Source organism: Barbus barbus, assembly GCF_936440315.1.
Source record: "Barbus barbus genome assembly, chromosome: 35".
Taxonomy (NCBI): Eukaryota; Metazoa; Chordata; class Actinopteri; order Cypriniformes; family Cyprinidae; genus Barbus; species Barbus barbus.
In genome coordinates, this window is record NC_136763.1 from 25810766 (window position 1) to 25828907 (window position 18142).

The window sequence follows — 18142 nt, forward strand, 5'->3', positions numbered from 1 at the left end:
TCAAAACCAATTAAATGTTTATTTAACAAACAGAGGAAAAGATTCATAAACCCATTTAAAAATGAGATCAAGCACAGAAAAAAAATCACAAAGTAAGTGATGTATTAAACTTTTGTAAAAAACCAAAAAATTCAAGATGATCCATAGCACTAAGAAACAAAGCTTCATGAAAATTAGGAATGAATGACTATACAATGAGGAAGCATTTTCATAGCCAACCACTCAACTATCACATCTTGTTAACTACACAAAAGAGCAGCTGAAGAAAAAAATAGTTACACATTCTATCAAATTTAGGTTATAACATTGTTACAGCCTCCTTACACCTCACACTAAAGCAAAAACACAGAGCCTTTTAACATACGCCCCATACCAAAGAGTCCAATACAACCAGCGGCCTGAGCAATGCTCAGCACAGAAAAAGCACAGAAGGTTATAACGAATTATTAAAAATTAAAACAAATTGATTTGACCTCTGGTATGCAATTTTGTTTTCATGCCATGTTGAAAACAGCACAGTAAATCAATACTACACTGAGCTGCAGCCTCTTCAATCATTTGGTGAATGTTCGTAGGCTGTGAATGATCGATTTAACACTGAACTGTGCATGACATATTCCTGCCGTGCAATCCTATCTGCACGACACTAGTCTTGAGAAGCAGACCGAGAGCGGGAACGAGACTTCGAACGTGAAGGAGAGCGAGATGCAGAACACTTGCCAGGCGACTCCGACTGACGCCGGTTCTCTTTAGGGGACGGCGAACGAGAAGCAGACTTGGCCCGGTCTCCATTTCCATTCTCCATTGGAGACGCAGAGCGGCTTCGGGACTTCTTACTGACTGACTTCTCCTTGGAGCGGCTCCTGGAATCCCTCTCCGACTTCTCCTTGGAGCGGCTCCTGGAATCCCTCTCTGACTTGGCTTTGGAGCGGCTCTTGGAGCGAGATTTGCGGGCATCGGAGCGAGACTTGCGGCTGGTGGAGCGACTGCGTGACTTCTGCGTACGCGAGTGGGAACGAGACTTTGACTTCCTGGAGCGGGACTTCGTTGGGGACTTGGAGGGAGACTTTCTCCTAGACCTGGACCGGGACTTGCGACCAGACCTGGAACGGGAGCGGTGCTTGCTGCGGGACCTTGACCTGTAAAATACAGACACAAGCTATTCAGAAGAGCACTTAAGTCACTTTTTAAATCTCATACACAAAAGAAAAGGCCTTCCTACCGTAGGGCTGGGTTTGATACAAATTTCACGATTCAATTCGATATAGATTATTCTGGATCTATATCAGGTACATGCCAAATTTAAGAAAACCCCCCAAAAAACACTTGTGCTATAAAATAGCTATTCACGAGTCAGTTGGTGCTACATTAGTATAATATTAAATGTTAATTAACTTGCATACAAATGCTTAAATTACACTCAGTGAAGTTTTCATAACAAAAAATGTTAAAATTACAATTATATTTTCCACTCAAATTTTGCGATCTGTCACTCAGCATTAAACGGTGCCAAAACAGCATTTATTGACTGAATACTGTAATAAAATGGTGAGAATTTGAAACTTGAGACTTTGTTTCATATCACAAGTAACAAAACTTTGATTTATTGGATGGGAGGCGTGCTACAATGCTCCGTTCTTTGACTGAAAACAGGCTAGATTAATCGATTGTTGGGATTTAAGAATCGATATTTAAAAAAATCAAATTAATAAAATTATCCAGCCGTATCCTACCGAGATCTGGACCTGGAACGGCTTTGTGAACTCCTGCGGCTCCTGCTGCGAGAACGGCGTCTGCTGCGGGACCTATAAAACAAAGCGTCCAATTCAAGAGCTCTACAGACACACATTTCAAAGAATAAAAATCACAGGCATGAGCACAAACACCAAGTGAGATGAAGCTAAGAGCTGAAGGCCTGACCTTGACCTGCTCCCAGAGTAGGAGCGACGTCGTCTAGGCTTGTCCTCCACAAGACGGATTTTTCTTCCGTTGATATCAGTGCCATCCAACTTGTCCAAAGCTCTCCTCATATCAGAGGAGGAGCGAAACTCAATGACACCCTCATTGGTCCGTTCTTTGTGGGCGTCAGCATAGGTCACCTCTCCAGCTTGACGCATGAAGTCCTAGAGTCAAGAACAACAAGGCCTTCAATTAAAGATTCAGCGGTTTCCCCAAAGCCAACCGTATTTAATAAACGGAAACTAGCCTATAATCTGGTTTCAATATTTAAATTTTTTGGAAAGTATGAACCTACGCTCACCTTGAGATCCTGCCAGCTGCAGCGACTGGACAGGTTCTCCACTATCAGTCGGTACTCGGTGCGAACCGGAGGTCCATATTTCTCTCTTCCGCTTCGGCTCCTGCTGCTATAACCACTACTGCCTTCAGACAAAAGCCAAGAGACAATCAGTACAGAATTAGATGCAATCCAACAAGCGCACAAGGCAACCTCTTCAGACATCTGCATAAAGCATGATGTTCAGGCATGAGAAATCCCATCCCACCCCACTGAATAGTCACACCCAAATAAACATCATAAGACCTCAGCAGCACATAGTTCTGAAAGGAACGATTACGGGGGAATTATTAAAAACAAACTAAATAAATCCTGACATATGACCGCACTGGATTTGTTCAATCAGTGCCTCTGAAGGGGTCAGAGGTCGCATTGCTGGTCTTCACCCAACAGCTCAAGAACAGCAATGCTCGGGACGTGAATACCGCTCCAGCGACACAAGAGGCGGCACAGGTTTTAACGTGAGCCCCAATTATAAAGACAGCAAACAAGTACACAATACCCTCATGAAAACAAACAGAAGGAGAAAATAAATGCATAAAAATAAAAGTATCCAGGACTACTTACATTAGATGCTGACATGTTACCTGTCTACTGACAGAACAGCGACAGCACAAGACACATAGCAAGGGAAGCCCATTGCTCTTTTTAATAAAGAAAAGTAAAATGAAAAACTAGCGGGTAGCTACAGAAATTCGTTTAACCTGACCAATATTTCTTTCAACATAAAAACCAATGGGTTTCCTCACCATCACCCTGGTCTATTGGCAAAAGGCAGCTGTCATCATGGCTTCCGGTTAGGTCAGCCAAGGGTCAAAGGGCAAAGGTCACACACACATTGTAAGGTGAAAGCCAAGGCCAAACGGGACAGGCAGTCATCTTAGCCTCAATGGACTCGGACTCAGCCCGCACCAGACTCTTTTAAATTGAAACATCAAGGACTTTTGTTAATGTTGAATTCAGAGGGAAACACAAAATCGCATCGTCACACGTCATACTGTTTACATGCCAGCGAGGCTTCAGAAAACATCAACTGATTACTAAATCTATTGGCTAGAATAGATTTAGAGATGGGCCAATTATAAAGTGGAAATAGCCCACTATCTGACATGTAAACATCTTTAGTCACTCTCCCTAGCTTTTGAAGATTACTCAAGTTATACTGCACATTCTCATGACCCTTGGCGTTTAAAACGGGCCAAAACTACAAAAGCAGAGGCATCTTTTGATGGAGTCCCATTTAAAAAGGCCACATTTCAAGACCAATTTAATTAAGGAACATTAGATCCCAACAGCCTTCGGTCCGGACCACAGGTACTTCAGACTTTAACAGAGAAATGTAGTTAGTCACTGGATGCAGGTGCTATTGACAGTCCACTGTAAATTAACAAAAAACAGTTATTATTCACCTCCACTTTTTCCTCGTGCCTGAGGGAGGGGAAAGACAAAAGGTTTGTTGAGATGACGATCGAGGCTGTACTTACTGCGCCCGCCGCCGCCCCCATAACCCCCACCATATCCATCTCGGTCCCGCCGCGGTCCTCTCGCGTGCTCCACGATCACACGCTCCCCGCATAGATCTTTACCGTTCAGCTCGTACACGGCATCGTCTGCGTCACGGGTGTCCTCAAACTCCACGAACCCATACCTGAAATTAAGCAGAACCTTGGTTAACAATAATCTCCAGAATTACACAAAAGACATGTAGATTCATTCTCTACTATCGTCCAAGCACAGTCCTCCACGGCCTACAGAGTAACCGAGGGGGCCATCAAATGTAAGGTGATCAGAAAGGCATTGTAGGAAAGGAAAAAACACTTAATGCACAGTACACTGGAAACTTTTTAAAAACCATGCTTGAAAAACAGAACAGCAGTTGGTTTTTAATGTTTACTTCATGATATACGCTTTTGTCGAAGCTGTCAGTCTGCACGGTTTCATCTCATTTCTCAACTCAAACGTCACGGTGTTTAATGCCGATTGTTTGATTGTCGTTCGCAGTGCTTCATGGGACTGCAATTTTTGCCACCATTAAAGTCTGATGTTCAAATACACTTAACTTCAAATCAAAGTTTGCAATGTTATGATTCAAATCACATCAGGCTGGTTTGTCTCTTGGCTTATAACACATAAAACTAAAGCTTTTAAAGTCCCTAGTATGGAGAAAAAAAAAAAATTCTGGAACAGAGGCCACTGAAACAGTGCACTTTAGGTTTCAAAATGACCTAAAGTGGACCTTCAGTGGACATCAATTATCTTAGAAATAAAACCGCACCACATGCAAGTTGCAGAATGCACAAAAAAATAAAACGCAAGAACATGTATACACTGCAGTTTTTTTAAATCAGGGTTCGTACAGAAATTGCAAAATTAAATTCCAGGACTTCCAAGGACTTTTAGCACAATTATTTTGGTTTTCAAGGACTAAAATCTCACTTAAACAATGCTGTTATTATCTTTCAAATTATAATACATAAACTAATAAAACAATGGTACAAATTAAGTGCAGCTCAAGCAAAGCATGCGGTGACTATGGCCACGTTAACATTTAAAACTATACTATGGCAAAGTACATTTTCCTATTATTTTATGAATACATGATTGACCTGAAGAATAAAAGCTATATCATACACTATATGAGCTATATCATATAGTGTATAGCTCATATAAAAATATGAGCTATATCATGCTTGTAGACGCTAGGGGTGTGACAAACTTAGCTCATCAAATAAGACAAAATACAGAGACTTGGTTCACTAGAATGAGAGAATATTTTAATACTATTTTTAAGAAATTCTCAATTGCAAAACATTTGTCTTTTAAATCACAAAACAATGCAGTTGTATTTTGAAATGCTTTAACAGATCTAGGGCCATTACTAATAATACAATTATTTTGGTAATCAAGAAATCTACTGATTATTTTGACAACTGAGTAATCGGATCATTTTTAGTAATAAAAATAAACCTAAGTGAAAAAGAGGCTTTAATATGACTATTTATATATAAACTAACGATGAGGCAATCACAATTGGTTCAAATAAAGTATCAAATCCAAGTATTTACATGGTTTTATTGAACAACTGTTAAAATGCATAATGTAATATGCCTAATTGCGCATATATATATATATATATATATATATATATATATATATATATATATATATATATAATATGAATATACCAACTTAAGTGCATTGTGTATTAAACAAATTCCAGCAGAAGGCGCCAATGCTTCATTTTCAAGCGTTATCCAATGAGGTTTAAATCCATTTAACAAGCAAACTCAGTGACTTTTATTTTGAAATATGATGTTGTATTCTCCTGTGTTGGCATAGGTTTGTAAATTATTTACATTGCAAATCTACACAGATGAATGTTAAGCAACCCAAACTCCAGCATATGCAGAGGAAGAGTTTGTAAAGGATAACAGTGCAACTCAAAGCGCGTCAGACTTTATATGCGTTCCCAAACGAACAGCACATGTAATAAAAGACCGAGCAATATAAGTTAATGCAAGCTGAAATATCGCGAGATCTCGTGCGCTCCCAAAAGCCGAGAGAAATGGTAATAATTAACACCAGCATTGTTCATTTTGCGTGAAAATATTGTTTTTATCGAAAACTAATGAACACTAATTTCATGCATACTGCCTTTTAAAATTTCAAGTACTTTCATAAATACGACTGTTTAAGGACTTAAATTTCAAAAAGTCAAAATCAAGTACTTCAAGCACCTTGTACGAACCCCGTTTTATCCAATTGATTTCTCTAATTATATTTTAATTGACAAGTTAGGTTAAACAAATAAAACCAGAAAAAGCTGACAATTTTATTTGTGTACTCCGATTTGTGCTTTGTTCAATACGGTTTAAGTTGCTCGGTATCAACAGAAGACCAAAGTGAGCGCCATGTTGGCTCTTATATACGGGCATTCGGGCAATTTCATCCGGGTATTTCACGCATATGGATGTTGTGCACGAGTCCCGTCCTACATAATGGAGAAATAGCACAAGACGTATCTTAGTACGCCACTCCAAAACTACCGGCCTTCTTTATGTGTGTGTGTGTGTGTGTGTGTAAACACATCTAAGTTACTGAAGTGTGTAAGAAACAATACACGCACCGAATTCAGGTCAGCACCATTAATATAGCGTTAACATAGTACAGCGCACATAATAACTACAGTTGACCGACTCTTACATCAAAGATGACCCGTTGGAATGGTTTGTGCCAGAATCACCGCCCGATTTAAAAGCTTTAATAAATATCTCATGAAAGCAACAAACCCTCCGCCATTTTGAACACGAGGTAAGAGCCTCGACTAGACGCACACAAGTCTCCACATTAGGACTTTAATACCCATCCCATTACCTGCAGTTTCTTAAGTGTATTATACAATAATATATTCGTACATAAAACGCATCGGAATGTAAATGTAAAGCTGTTCTCAGCATGAGGCCGCGGCCTCGCGGTAAAACTCACCCGTTCTTCAGATCGATCTCTAACAGCTTCCCGTAGCCGCCGAAAAACCGCTGTATGTCCTTCTCTCGCACATGATAGCTCAGCCTGCCGATGTACACTCGCGGCATGGTGATGTTTAGCAAACAATAATCAATCCCTCGCAGCTTTAAACGCTGTCTCTGTTTCCACGGAATCGCCACCTACCGGTTATAACGGGCACGTTTCTGACGTCACTTCCGGCGTGCCACGGTCTCCACACGCACGTGCACTGTAGTAGTAACTAATGATTTTTATTTTTTAACTTAACGTGGTAAATGATGTTTAGATACTGAATGATTACAATGTACAACACAACCTCAGATTGTTATGTTTATTTATAATAATTATAAATAATTAAAGTGCGTGATTAGACTTGTTTCACATTTACAGACTTCATGCATATTACTAATCAAAAATTAAGTTTTGATATATTTAGGGTAGGAAATTTACAAAATATCTTCATGGAACATGATCTTTACTTAATATCCTAATGATTTTTGGCATAAAAGAGAAATGTATAATTTTGACCCATACAATGTATTGTTGGCTATTGCTACAAATACACCTGTTTTACTGATGACTGCTTTTGTGCTGCAGGGTCACATATCCTCAAATATGATGTACACTTTTAAACAAGATTAATTTAAATCAGTTTAGCACAAGGGACAAAAAAGAAAATCATGAAGTGTTGTTATTTCATATACTGACATATTCTCGAGCTCTGCAGACCAAATGCAAACTTGACATTGATTGTGTGTTGCAATATGACAAATAAGCAAAAAAGTCCGTCTTGCAACTGTTGTAAGGCATCTCAAGAATTTGATGCTACTTAGTACATTTTGAATCCTCTATAATTTACTCTGAGAAAGCGTCTTCACTCGGATCACTCCCTCTTGTGCACAGGAAGCTGCGAGAACGCCATCCTGTCTCCACAAGCGGCTCTGGACAAAGCCTCTGCTGCCTCCTGAAAGGAAATAAAGGTATACTAAAACATTTACAGTTTGCAAGTTATTATTATCATCATCATATATTAAACTCCTGACCGTCCTAGACAAGTCATCAGGCACAGGACTGATAACATATTTGTTCCTAAAGAACTCCATAAACTTGCAAGAATGGACAGAGAAGCATCTGCTGACCTGACCACGGTCTTTCGCATTCATACAGCATCCACTCGTCTGCTCTGAATGTGCTGGGAAACCACATGGCATGATCCAGAGAGGCGGAAAACTGTGATTTGGGTGAGGTAACAGGGCCGTGCCCAGGAAAGAGTAGTCTGATACGTATGCTGCCACACAACAGTGCAGTTTCATATCACCAGGTCCTAAAACATGACACAATACACAATTCTGGAGTGTTAAATATGTAACATACAGTCAGCTGGTCATTACATAATCAGGATTTTTTTTCTCACAATAATGGCTGTTCATCGAATTGTACACCACTTACTACATTGAGTGAGATTTTTAGCAAAGGAATTTAACAAATAATTTAGAAAAAATAATATTTTGAAAAAAATAAAAATAAAATTATATATATATATTTATATATACAGTCATGGCCAAAAATATCGGCACCCTTGGTAAATATGATCAAAGGAGGCTGTGAAAATTAATATGCATTGTTAATCCTTTTGATCTTTTATTTAAAAATTCACAAAAATCTAACTTTTCATTGGATAATAAGAATTTAAAATGGGGGGAAATATCATTATGAAATAAATGTTTTTCTCAAATACACATTGGACACAATTATTGGCACCCCTACAAATCCTTATGAGTAAAATATCTCTGAAGTATATTCCCATTCATATTCACAATTTTGAGCACTCCAGGGTGATTATGAACATGAAATTATCCAGCCATGGCTTCCTGTTTCACAGAAATATAAATAGGAGGGAAAACAAAGCCCAAAATCCCTTAATCATCCATCACAATGAGAAAAACCATAGAATATATTTCTGATGTGCAGCAAAAGATAACTGAGCTTCACAAATTAGTGAAGTGGCTTTAAGAAAAGAGCTAGAGCAGTAAAAATTCCCATTTCCACCATCAGGGCAATAATTAAGAATTTCTAATCAACAGAAAATGTAATGAAACTGCCTGGAAGAGGACGTGTGTCTATATCTATCTACCTACATCAGCACATGTTGTTTGGGAGGATTTCAAGAAAAATTCTAGCTCATCCAAAAACAATCTCAGCATAATCAGTTATCAGACACGACTGGAACTTCAAATAGGACTGGCTTCCATGGTCAGATGAGATTAAAAAATGAGCTTTTTAGCAGCAAACACTCAAGATGGGTTTGGTGAACACAGGGATAAAAAGTACTCCATGTGTACAATGAAATATACTGCTGTATTTTTGATGTTGTGGGCCTATATTTCTGCTGGAGGTCCTGGACATCTTGTTTAGACTCATGGCATCATGGATTCTATCAAATACCAACAGATAACAAAATCAATAAGTGACTGACTCTGTTAGGATCTTCCAACCGTACAATAATCCAAACACAAACCTAAAAAACAACACAAAAATGTCACAAAACCAAGCTTCTGCTGGCCATTCCAGTCCTCTGACCTGAACCCTGTAGAAGATGAGTGAGGTGAACTGAAGAGAAGAAGCTGTGAATCTAAAGGATCTGGAGTGATTCTGGATGAAGGAATGGTCTCTGATCTCTTGTCAGGTGTTCTCTAACCTCATCAGGCATTAAAGGAGAACATTTAGAGCTGTTAAACTGGCAAAAAGTATTGAATAAAAGGGTGCCGTTAATTATGACCAATGTGTATTAGAGAAAAACATTTATTTCATAATGATATTTCCCCCCATTTTAAATTCTTATTATCCAATGAAAGGTTAGCTTTTTGTGAATTTTTTAAGTAAAAGATCAAACGGATTAACGAGGCAGATTAATTTTCACAGCCTTCTTTGATCATATTTACCAAGGGTACTAATATTTTCGGCCATGACTGTATATATATATATATATATATATATATATACACTGTAAAAAATTACCGTGATTTTAACGGTAAAAAACTGTGAAAATGCTACAGTAAAAACCTGTTAAATGGTTAACGGAAAGTTTCCCTACTATATACGGTGAAAAACTGTAATAGACATTTCAGACAATTTGACGGTAAAACTGTTTTTGGAAATGGAAAAGAATGAAAAATGTACAGGGAAAACCAGTAAATTGACGTTCCCAGAATTCCGTGTCAAATTTGATGTTGTTTCTTTGAAAAATAAAATAACTAATATTTCAGAACAAAATGTAACCAAAACAAATGTATATTCACAATAGGATGTTTCAAGATTTCTGTAAAGATTTAATTTGGCATGCGGTTTAAAAACCTTCATGAAAAAGAAGTGTGCTTAATTGTATTGAATGTGCACTTGTCGGACACTTTAAATACTTCATTACTTGTATAAGTATTGTGACGAGTTTGCTGCCTCCCCCCTTATTATCATCACCACCCCGTCCCATATTCTCCGGCCTTCACCAGGCTCCCGACGGGAGTGGGTGTGTGAGAGGAGGGGCGAAGCCGCTGGAGAAGCCACCGTCCCTCGCATTAATTATATGGCACACGACATCATTATAAGTGTCTTCTACTATAAAGAAGTGTTTGGATGACATGCTCGTTATATCTATATGCCCTCTCGCTCGCACCAGGAATAATTTCTTTGGTTCCATGGCAACACGCCTGTAAAAATCAGGTGGGTTGACTGGCTTGATCTCTATAGGAACTTCATCAGCAAGTATTTTATTCAGACCCTGTCGCGTATTGTCTGCCAGGTTTGGATCGCTGTAAAACAAAGAGAAAATCATGCGTAAAAGTGTGACATTTAAAACAGTGCACCATGGCAAAGGTGTTGTGTTGGCTGAGACCTGAGGTAGCGCTGAATGAGCTCCTCTATGGTGAGCAGGGTGTCCGGCGGCGGGACGGAGGGCATGCTGAACTGATGCTCCAATGGACTCGGCTGCTGCATGTGAAGCGACGCCTGACAGATCAGGATGGGCTGACCGTGCTGAATAGCTTTGACGGATCGCACACAGAAACTGCGGCCATCCCGAGTCCTTTCCACCTGGTACAGCACAGGCACCTTTGGGTCCCCTGAAACCAACGACACACAATGCTTGAGAAAAAAAGCCCAGTAGTATGTTCCTGCACAACCACAGGCTGCAGTTTCAGCACCACATTTCTAAGACCCAATATTTTGTGACAGCACCATCTAGCCAATTCTATTGTAACAGAGGAGACCTGATAGAAACATCAAACAGATGCAAAGACGACTAGATCCATGGAAACTATTCATTTTTTATCTTTGCATCTTATATTTAATGTAAAATCTGGCGTGAACTTGAGTGTTTGAGGTGGTGTCAGCAATCTCCATTTAGCCTATTTAGCTGTGCAAAACAGTTCATTGTGCTGCTGGATGTTGTATTCAAATTATATTACATTTATTAATATTATTAGTATTATTAGTATTTATAAAGTTTTAGCTTTTAGTTCTGGATCTGTTTTTAGTTGTTTTAATACTACAATTGATTGCTTCTGTTGTCCTCATTTGTAAGTCGCTTTGGATAAAAGCATCTGCTAAATGACTAAATAATAATATTAATATTAACGCACTAATAAACACAATACTTTATGTGTGTGTCACACATCAGACGTGAAGCGCTGCGGCTAATGAAAAGAGGAGACAAGGCTTTCTTTCCTACAAAACTGAATTTAAAGCCAGAATATATATATATAAATATACTGAAATAAATGTGTTTATCAACAGTATGTTTAGGGTTAGGAGTTGGCTAGACCAATGATAAAAGTGAGTTGTTTTGCACTGCTTACACACATTTTCAAAACTTTACACACAAATCCAAGAACTGCACACACAGAAAGCAAAACGCCTCACATCTCTTACAAACTGAAGCACTGCATTCAACATATCACAAACGCATCTCAAAGGTTTTGCAGATTTGGTGTGTGCTTCTGATGTTTGAGTGTCAGCTTTCAGAAATTGTAAAGATTTTGTGTGTAAGCAGTTGAAAAAAAAACATTCGATAATAAATAATTGAATACAGAATTGAATAGCAAGTGCTATAAAATAGTATGAGCTGCTAATACATACAAAAAAAAATAGGGTAGGGTCTTAGAAATACGGTCCTGAAGCTGCAGGCTCCGGTTGTGCAGGAATACCCTTCTCAAAACAGGAAACAACCACACTTGCATAAGCCTATATGTAATTAGAGATTTGAGCTGCTCTCACGAAGTAGCAGTGCAGTGAATGAGCATAGAGATGATCACCGACAGAATCAGCTGCAGATACAAGAGCCTGTCCTACAATCTGGCCCCCGAACAGGCGTTTAGTGCGAGGAACCCAGTGATGTGTCCCTCTGCCAGAAAGACAATCAATACTTAGCGAAATGGCTCGTTCAGATTTCTGTTGTAGCTATTGTGGTGCTAATACAGTAAATCTAACATAGTCATTATATTCTGAAAAAGGCATTTGTTCACCTGTACAGGTCGGTGTGGAGCTTGTCTAAATTCAAGACACTTGTAACCAGAACACTTCTGAGGTCAGCTTCACTTGACTTAGACTCATGGTTTGCTACAATATCAACTGGAGACTCCGTGTTCAGCTATATTTACTGTATCTGTGTGGAGGGAGAGAAACGACTCATTTGTGCCAGAAGGTTCACGGGGCGTCACATTCTTTAAATGTCGAAGTGAAATATTTAGGTAAATATTGCTATATTGGTGCATATAAATGGAAATGATTACATTAGTAATAATGGGAGATAATCCTTCTGAATCTTCGAATCAATTGAACCATGATGCACTGATTCGAACATCTGTTGGTCAAATACATGCTACAACTACCTTTATAATGTTACAGTATAGCCCAGGCTGGATCATGTTTTAGGAATTCATTTAACGTTTTTTAAACGAGACTACTAGAAAGCATTCAGAAATAATCATGCAAAATGACAGAATTTACCGTTTTCTACAGCATTTGCATAATCAGGAAAATATTTTTAAAACGCTAAAAACTGTACGGTTTGAATGTTCATCAATCTGAAATGTTTTATATATATATATATATATATATATAGACAGGGGCGCATGCGCGAATACGTTCTGACATGATGACAGCTGTTAATACACAGTTACAATTTTACATCGATGAACTGTACTGTATAAGATTTCTATCCAAACTGAAAGCATGATCTAGGCCTGCAGTTTTCAAAGCAAAACTGTGACATTTCCTTTTTTTTTTTTTTTTTTTTTTTTTATGACACTATCAGAGATAAACAGATAAACATTAGAACATGAACATGAGAATATAAAGACATGTGAACATATGGGGGATACAATAAAATAAATAAAATAACTAAAAAAGTAAAAAAAAACTAAATAAATTACAAATAAAATAAAATAATTTAAATAACTAAATTTGTATAAAGTCATACACAGTTATACAAATATTTTACAACCATAAAAATTATAACTTATTTATAATTTTTTTTTATAATATTGTATGTTTCTAAGGCTTGTTTATTAGAGGAAATTCTTTGAAGAGATGAGTAAACCAAAAGTAGATCAGAACTGTGACATTTCCATCAGCAGCTAAACCCTATATACTCACAGGCCGGCAACCCGACAAAATAAAAGCTCGCTGAGTTCACGTTTGAAAATTATGAAAATTCTAATAATAATAATAATAATAACAAAATAGCATTTTATTTTTAATTTTACTATCAAATAATTGTATTTGTATGTAATACTCCCTTTTTATTTTAAAATAAAATAGTATTTTCACACTTGATTATTTAGTTTATTAAATAAAATAAAGTGCAATGATATTATTATCACTATTATTATAATTATTTTAATAGTTATATTTTATGGGTCACCGTGTGAGGACCAAACCAAATCTCCAGGTTCTCATATGAGAACCAGGCTGAAAAACTGACGTGCATCCCTGTATATATGCCTATATAATTTAATGGGAAACTTATGAGTCTCTTTTTGTAAAAAAAACCCACAATATTTTGCCTTGTGTGTCATTTTCGTTTGATCAACACAATTGTGTTTTGGTGGGAGGAGTTGATTAAAAGAAAATGCAACAAAGCTCTTTTAATCTGCCAAAACATTGTTGAATCAGTCTCAACGTCTGCTGAAAGTTTAGCCTCTCACTATCAGACGAGTTATCATAAAGAGCCCACAAGAGGGCGACACAGGCTGACTATTCTTTAATTCCTCTGACAAATCAATATAAGTCTTCTCTTGAATCTGTTTCAGATAAAGCTGATTGTACGACACGATTATTAATAGGCTACTGTAAAACTCACGAAGGATGCCTTACAGCGAAAAAAGACACACACATTAAAATCACCCATCACCAATGACTCGTTGCATCAAATTAATAACAATACTAATAAATGCAAGTGAAAGCACGCTCTTGTGGCCAGATGCGCCTCGGTCATCATCAGCACACGCAGTGCACGCGCACTCGGCTCTCCTCCTCCAGCGCTGCTGCTGAAGCTGTCAAACTGAATCAGCACCATATCCACACACGCAGATCGCCTTTTCTGCATTTTACCGTCTGCTTTCATCTCCATGGCCACATCAGATGGATCAGAAGATTGCGTTGTGCAGAGAGGAAGATCTCACAGTGACCCGAGCATCCTCACCGACGCTCGTGTCGTTTATACGAACAGCACAGGTGAGTGATACAGACGTGTCTGGTTATCTGATTTTACCACGCCGGGGGATAGTTAGGAACAGCTAATACTGGCATGACTGAATGTCTTTACCCATGCATTGCCCACTGATGTTAGTTGTTGATGAAATGCATCACTGTGCTGTTCATCCTAGCTGTGTTCAGTGCTGGTGCTGATGCTGCTGTGACGCGCTGCATGGGCTTCCCCATGACTGATGGATGCTTTGGGTTGCACATCCTGAAATGTCCAGCATAATGAGCTCGTTTTAGTATTTAGACGTTGAAATGTTAAATGTTACCAGTGTCCTCTGCATTTGCCCAGCAGCACATGCTACTAATTACAGCTGTGAATCACTGTCTTTTACTGACCTTTAGTTGCACTGAGTAATATGCACTAGACTGTGATTCATCCTGCTGATGACTGAATGAAGGATGAGCCTTCATTACTTCAAGTTGTAGCAAAGTGTTTGTAATGGCTTCATTAGAGGGGACCAATACAATTAGCTGAGACAGGCCAAATCTATCACAAAGATCCTTTCTAATTTTGGTTAGTTAGGGTATGTGAGAAAGCAGCTGTTAGTATAAGCAGTTGTTGCTTCTTTCTAGTTCTGAACGAATGCACAGCTTCTAGTTCTGTAGCGGTGAACATGTGTTTCTATCTGCTGCAATAAACATTTATTCTGTTGTGTTTATCTCTGAGATTTGTGATATGGTCCCACTTTATACTGTGGCCCTAATACCTGTGTACTTATATAGTAACTAGATGTGTACGTAGTATGTAACCACAGTATAAGTACATATTGATACAGAGTATCTACATATTTGTGTAACTACTAGTGCTGTCAATCCATTAAAAAAACTAACTAATTAATCACACATTTTTCTGAAATTAATCGCGATTAATCTATTATGTTAAAGGTTACATTAAAGTTTTCAAATATACTTTTATATTGCAATAATTTCACATTCAAACTTCAAATTAATGTACAAACAACATAATGACAGTATATTTTTAATATTTGTTTAATTGCATCTTCATTTTTATGACTGAACGCCTGGATACTTAATACTGATTTCACTATAAAAATGTTTCCCCTAATATTTAACCATTGACTATTATTCAACTTTACATTATAATCAAGAGCTATAATTTTAACATTTATTAGACTTTAAAAATAACTTCTAATTTAAGTGAACTTGAAACAATCTTCACATAAACCCATTATAATAAATGTTACATTAGGCTACCTGTGCCCCTTAGCATAAATATACAGAAATTGAATAAAGTTATCAAACACTAAATCCTAAACTAAATACACATGAATCCTTAAAACTATAAAAGTAGTTGATTTCCTTTTTTCTTTTGTTCTTTGATGAACAGACATCACAGCTGCTGGTTATTAGGTTATTTGGCTGCCATTTCTTTAAGAGATGTCGCTACGCATTGTGTTTTCTCTTAAATCTCTTTGATGTGCTCATTGATGTGTGCACAGAATCAGCAGTTATGAGTGGGGTGGCCAACCCTAGGCCCCGCCCCTGCGTTAACGGCGTTAAACTGAAAATATTAATCACCTGCGTTAATGAGCTAATCTTGACAGCACTACACATATGTAACAACCCACTGAATGGTACGTGTAAGTACAAATGTGTAACAGGACATGTAACAACACGTTTTGGTGAAGAAAGTGTTACACTTTATATTAAATAGACAATTCCTATGGATTTACCATGTAATTACTCTGATGTTACACAACAGTGGCCAGTAAGTTAAGGTTTACATATACATTGTGGTTGGTGTCCAGAATGTTACACTTTACATTAAGTGGACAGTTCCTGAGGAGTTACCATGTAAGTACACTGGTATTACAGCGATGCACCGACTCCATCAACTCCAGATCCAACTGGTTTCCACTCCCAATTGTTCCAATTACTCTTATGCATACTGTTGTTACAAAATGTAGTTATATAATTCCTGTTACATGAGTACTTCGTGAAGTGAAAGTGTGTTGTTACCAATGTCCTGTTACACATTTGTACTTACATACCATTCTGAGGGTTGTTACATGTGTGTAGTTACACAAATATTACAGCTGTAGATACTATGTATTAGTGTGTACTTACACTGTGGTTACATACTACGTACAAATCTATTCACTATATAAGTACACAGGTATTAAGGACACTTAATATAAAGTGGGACCGTGATATTATTATCTCTAAACGTACTTCTGCATCACTTTCCATTAGCATGTGGAAACTCCCTCACCCTGGAAGGCTAATGTGGGATTAGTGATTGAAATGTGTTAAAAGCTCTTTGTTTGGACACAGACAGGTGGCGAACGTTTATCCTTGGATTTGGAGCTAATCACACCGGTAACATATCAACGGCATAATACGTTTGCATAGTTGCTTACTTAACTGATGCACACTTTCCCAAATGATGTCCTGGATACTGCGGTATAATCAGCGTATATAGCTACTAGTCAACATCTTTATTTATATCCTCCTGTAACTAATACTGGTATGTTTGTTAGAGGGCTTTATGCTGCTTGTGGTTTATTATGTGAAGTTGATGTAACTTAAACATTGTTGGGGGAAGTTTTTTTTTTAAAGTAATGCAGTACAGTATTCCGTTACTCCATAAAAAAGTAACTAATTTCATTACTTTGTTATATTTTATTGAAAGTAATGAATTATGTTACTCTTCCATTACTTTTTGTCACCAGCTGGGCTTGCTTATTTATTTTTTATTTAAACAAATCCTCTTAAAATGGGGACAGGAGACTTAAATTACTTATTTGAAAAAGTAACTAATATATTTCATTGTAAATTTAAAAGTTATGCACCACTTTGAAAAAGTAATCTGATTACATTACATAATCAGATTATGAAAGTGAAAGTGAAGTGACATACAGCCAAGTATGGTGACCCATACTCAGAATTCGTGCTCTGCATTTAACCCATCCAACGTGCACACACACAGCAGTGAACACACACACACACACACACACACACACACACACACACACACAGCAGTGAACACACACACACACACACACACACACACACACACACACACACACACACAGCAGTGAACACACACACACACACACACACACACACAGCAGTGAACACACACACACACACACACACACACACAGCAGTGAACACACACACAGCAGTGAACACACACACACACACACACACACACACAGCAGTGAACACACACACAGCAGTGAACACACACACACAGCAGTGAACACACACACAGCAGTGAACACACACACACACACACACACACACACACAGCAGTGAACACACACACACACACAGCAGTGAACACACACACAGCAGTGAACACACACACACACACACACACACACAGCAGTGAACACACACACACACACACACACAGCAGTGAACACACACACACACACACACACACAGCAGTGAACACACACACAGCAGTGAACACACACACACACACACACACACACAGCAGTGAACACACACACAGCAGTGAACACACACACACAGCAGTGAACACACACACAGCAGTGAACACACACACACACACACACACACACACACACACACACACAGCAGTGAACACACACA

The 18142-nt window shown here is 38.1% G+C and overlaps 2 protein-coding genes and 1 pseudogene across 3 annotated transcripts in view; 1 reads left to right on the forward strand and 2 right to left on the reverse strand.

The window, feature by feature from the left end:
* Nucleotides 1-6992, reverse strand: LOC306855054 (uncharacterized protein). The gene is made up of 6 exons (XM_079393471.1): nt 6782-6992; nt 3781-3944; nt 2261-2382; nt 1921-2123; nt 1734-1805; nt 1-1139 (listed from the first exon to the last, which is right to left on the reverse strand). The coding sequence occupies exons 1-6, from the start codon at nt 6886-6888 to the stop codon at nt 647-649; spliced, it is 1161 nt and encodes a 386-aa protein (XP_079249597.1). The 5' UTR covers nt 6889-6992; the 3' UTR covers nt 1-646.
* Nucleotides 6993-7647: 655 nt separating this feature from the next.
* LOC306855113 (acyl-coenzyme A thioesterase 8-like) lies at nt 7648-14423 on the reverse strand (annotated as a pseudogene). The gene is made up of 7 exons: nt 14315-14423; nt 12316-12409; nt 12058-12194; nt 10689-10914; nt 10448-10605; nt 7939-8123; nt 7648-7763 (listed from the first exon to the last, which is right to left on the reverse strand). The product of its transcript is annotated as an acyl-coenzyme A thioesterase 8-like (transcript).
* Nucleotides 14422-18142, forward strand: part of LOC306855094 (phosphatase and actin regulator 3-like) — a gene marked incomplete at its 5' end in the record, with an annotated part of 82586 nt that continues 78865 nt past the window's right edge. Inside the window, one exon of the mRNA XM_079393546.1 lies at nt 14422-14527. Within this exon, the coding sequence (XP_079249672.1) occupies nt 14422-14527 (106 nt within the window). The remainder of the gene's footprint in view (nt 14528-18142) is intronic.

What these genes read in the sequence shown, in the direction of transcription:
- LOC306855054 (XM_079393471.1), bottom strand. Translation starts at nt 6,888, where the DNA reads ATGCCGCGAGTGTACATCGGCAGGCTGAGCTATCATGTGCGAGAGAAG. An exon ending in GAGATCGATCTGAAGAACGG is followed by an intron (nt 3,945 to 6,781) that starts GTGAGTTTTACC and finishes GCTTAATTTCAG; the next exon opens with GTATGGGTTCGTGGAGTTTG. An exon ending in CGTTCCAGGTCCAGATCTCG is followed by an intron (nt 1,140 to 1,733) that starts GTAGGATACGGC and finishes TGTATTTTACAG; the next exon opens with GTCAAGGTCCCGCAGCAAGC.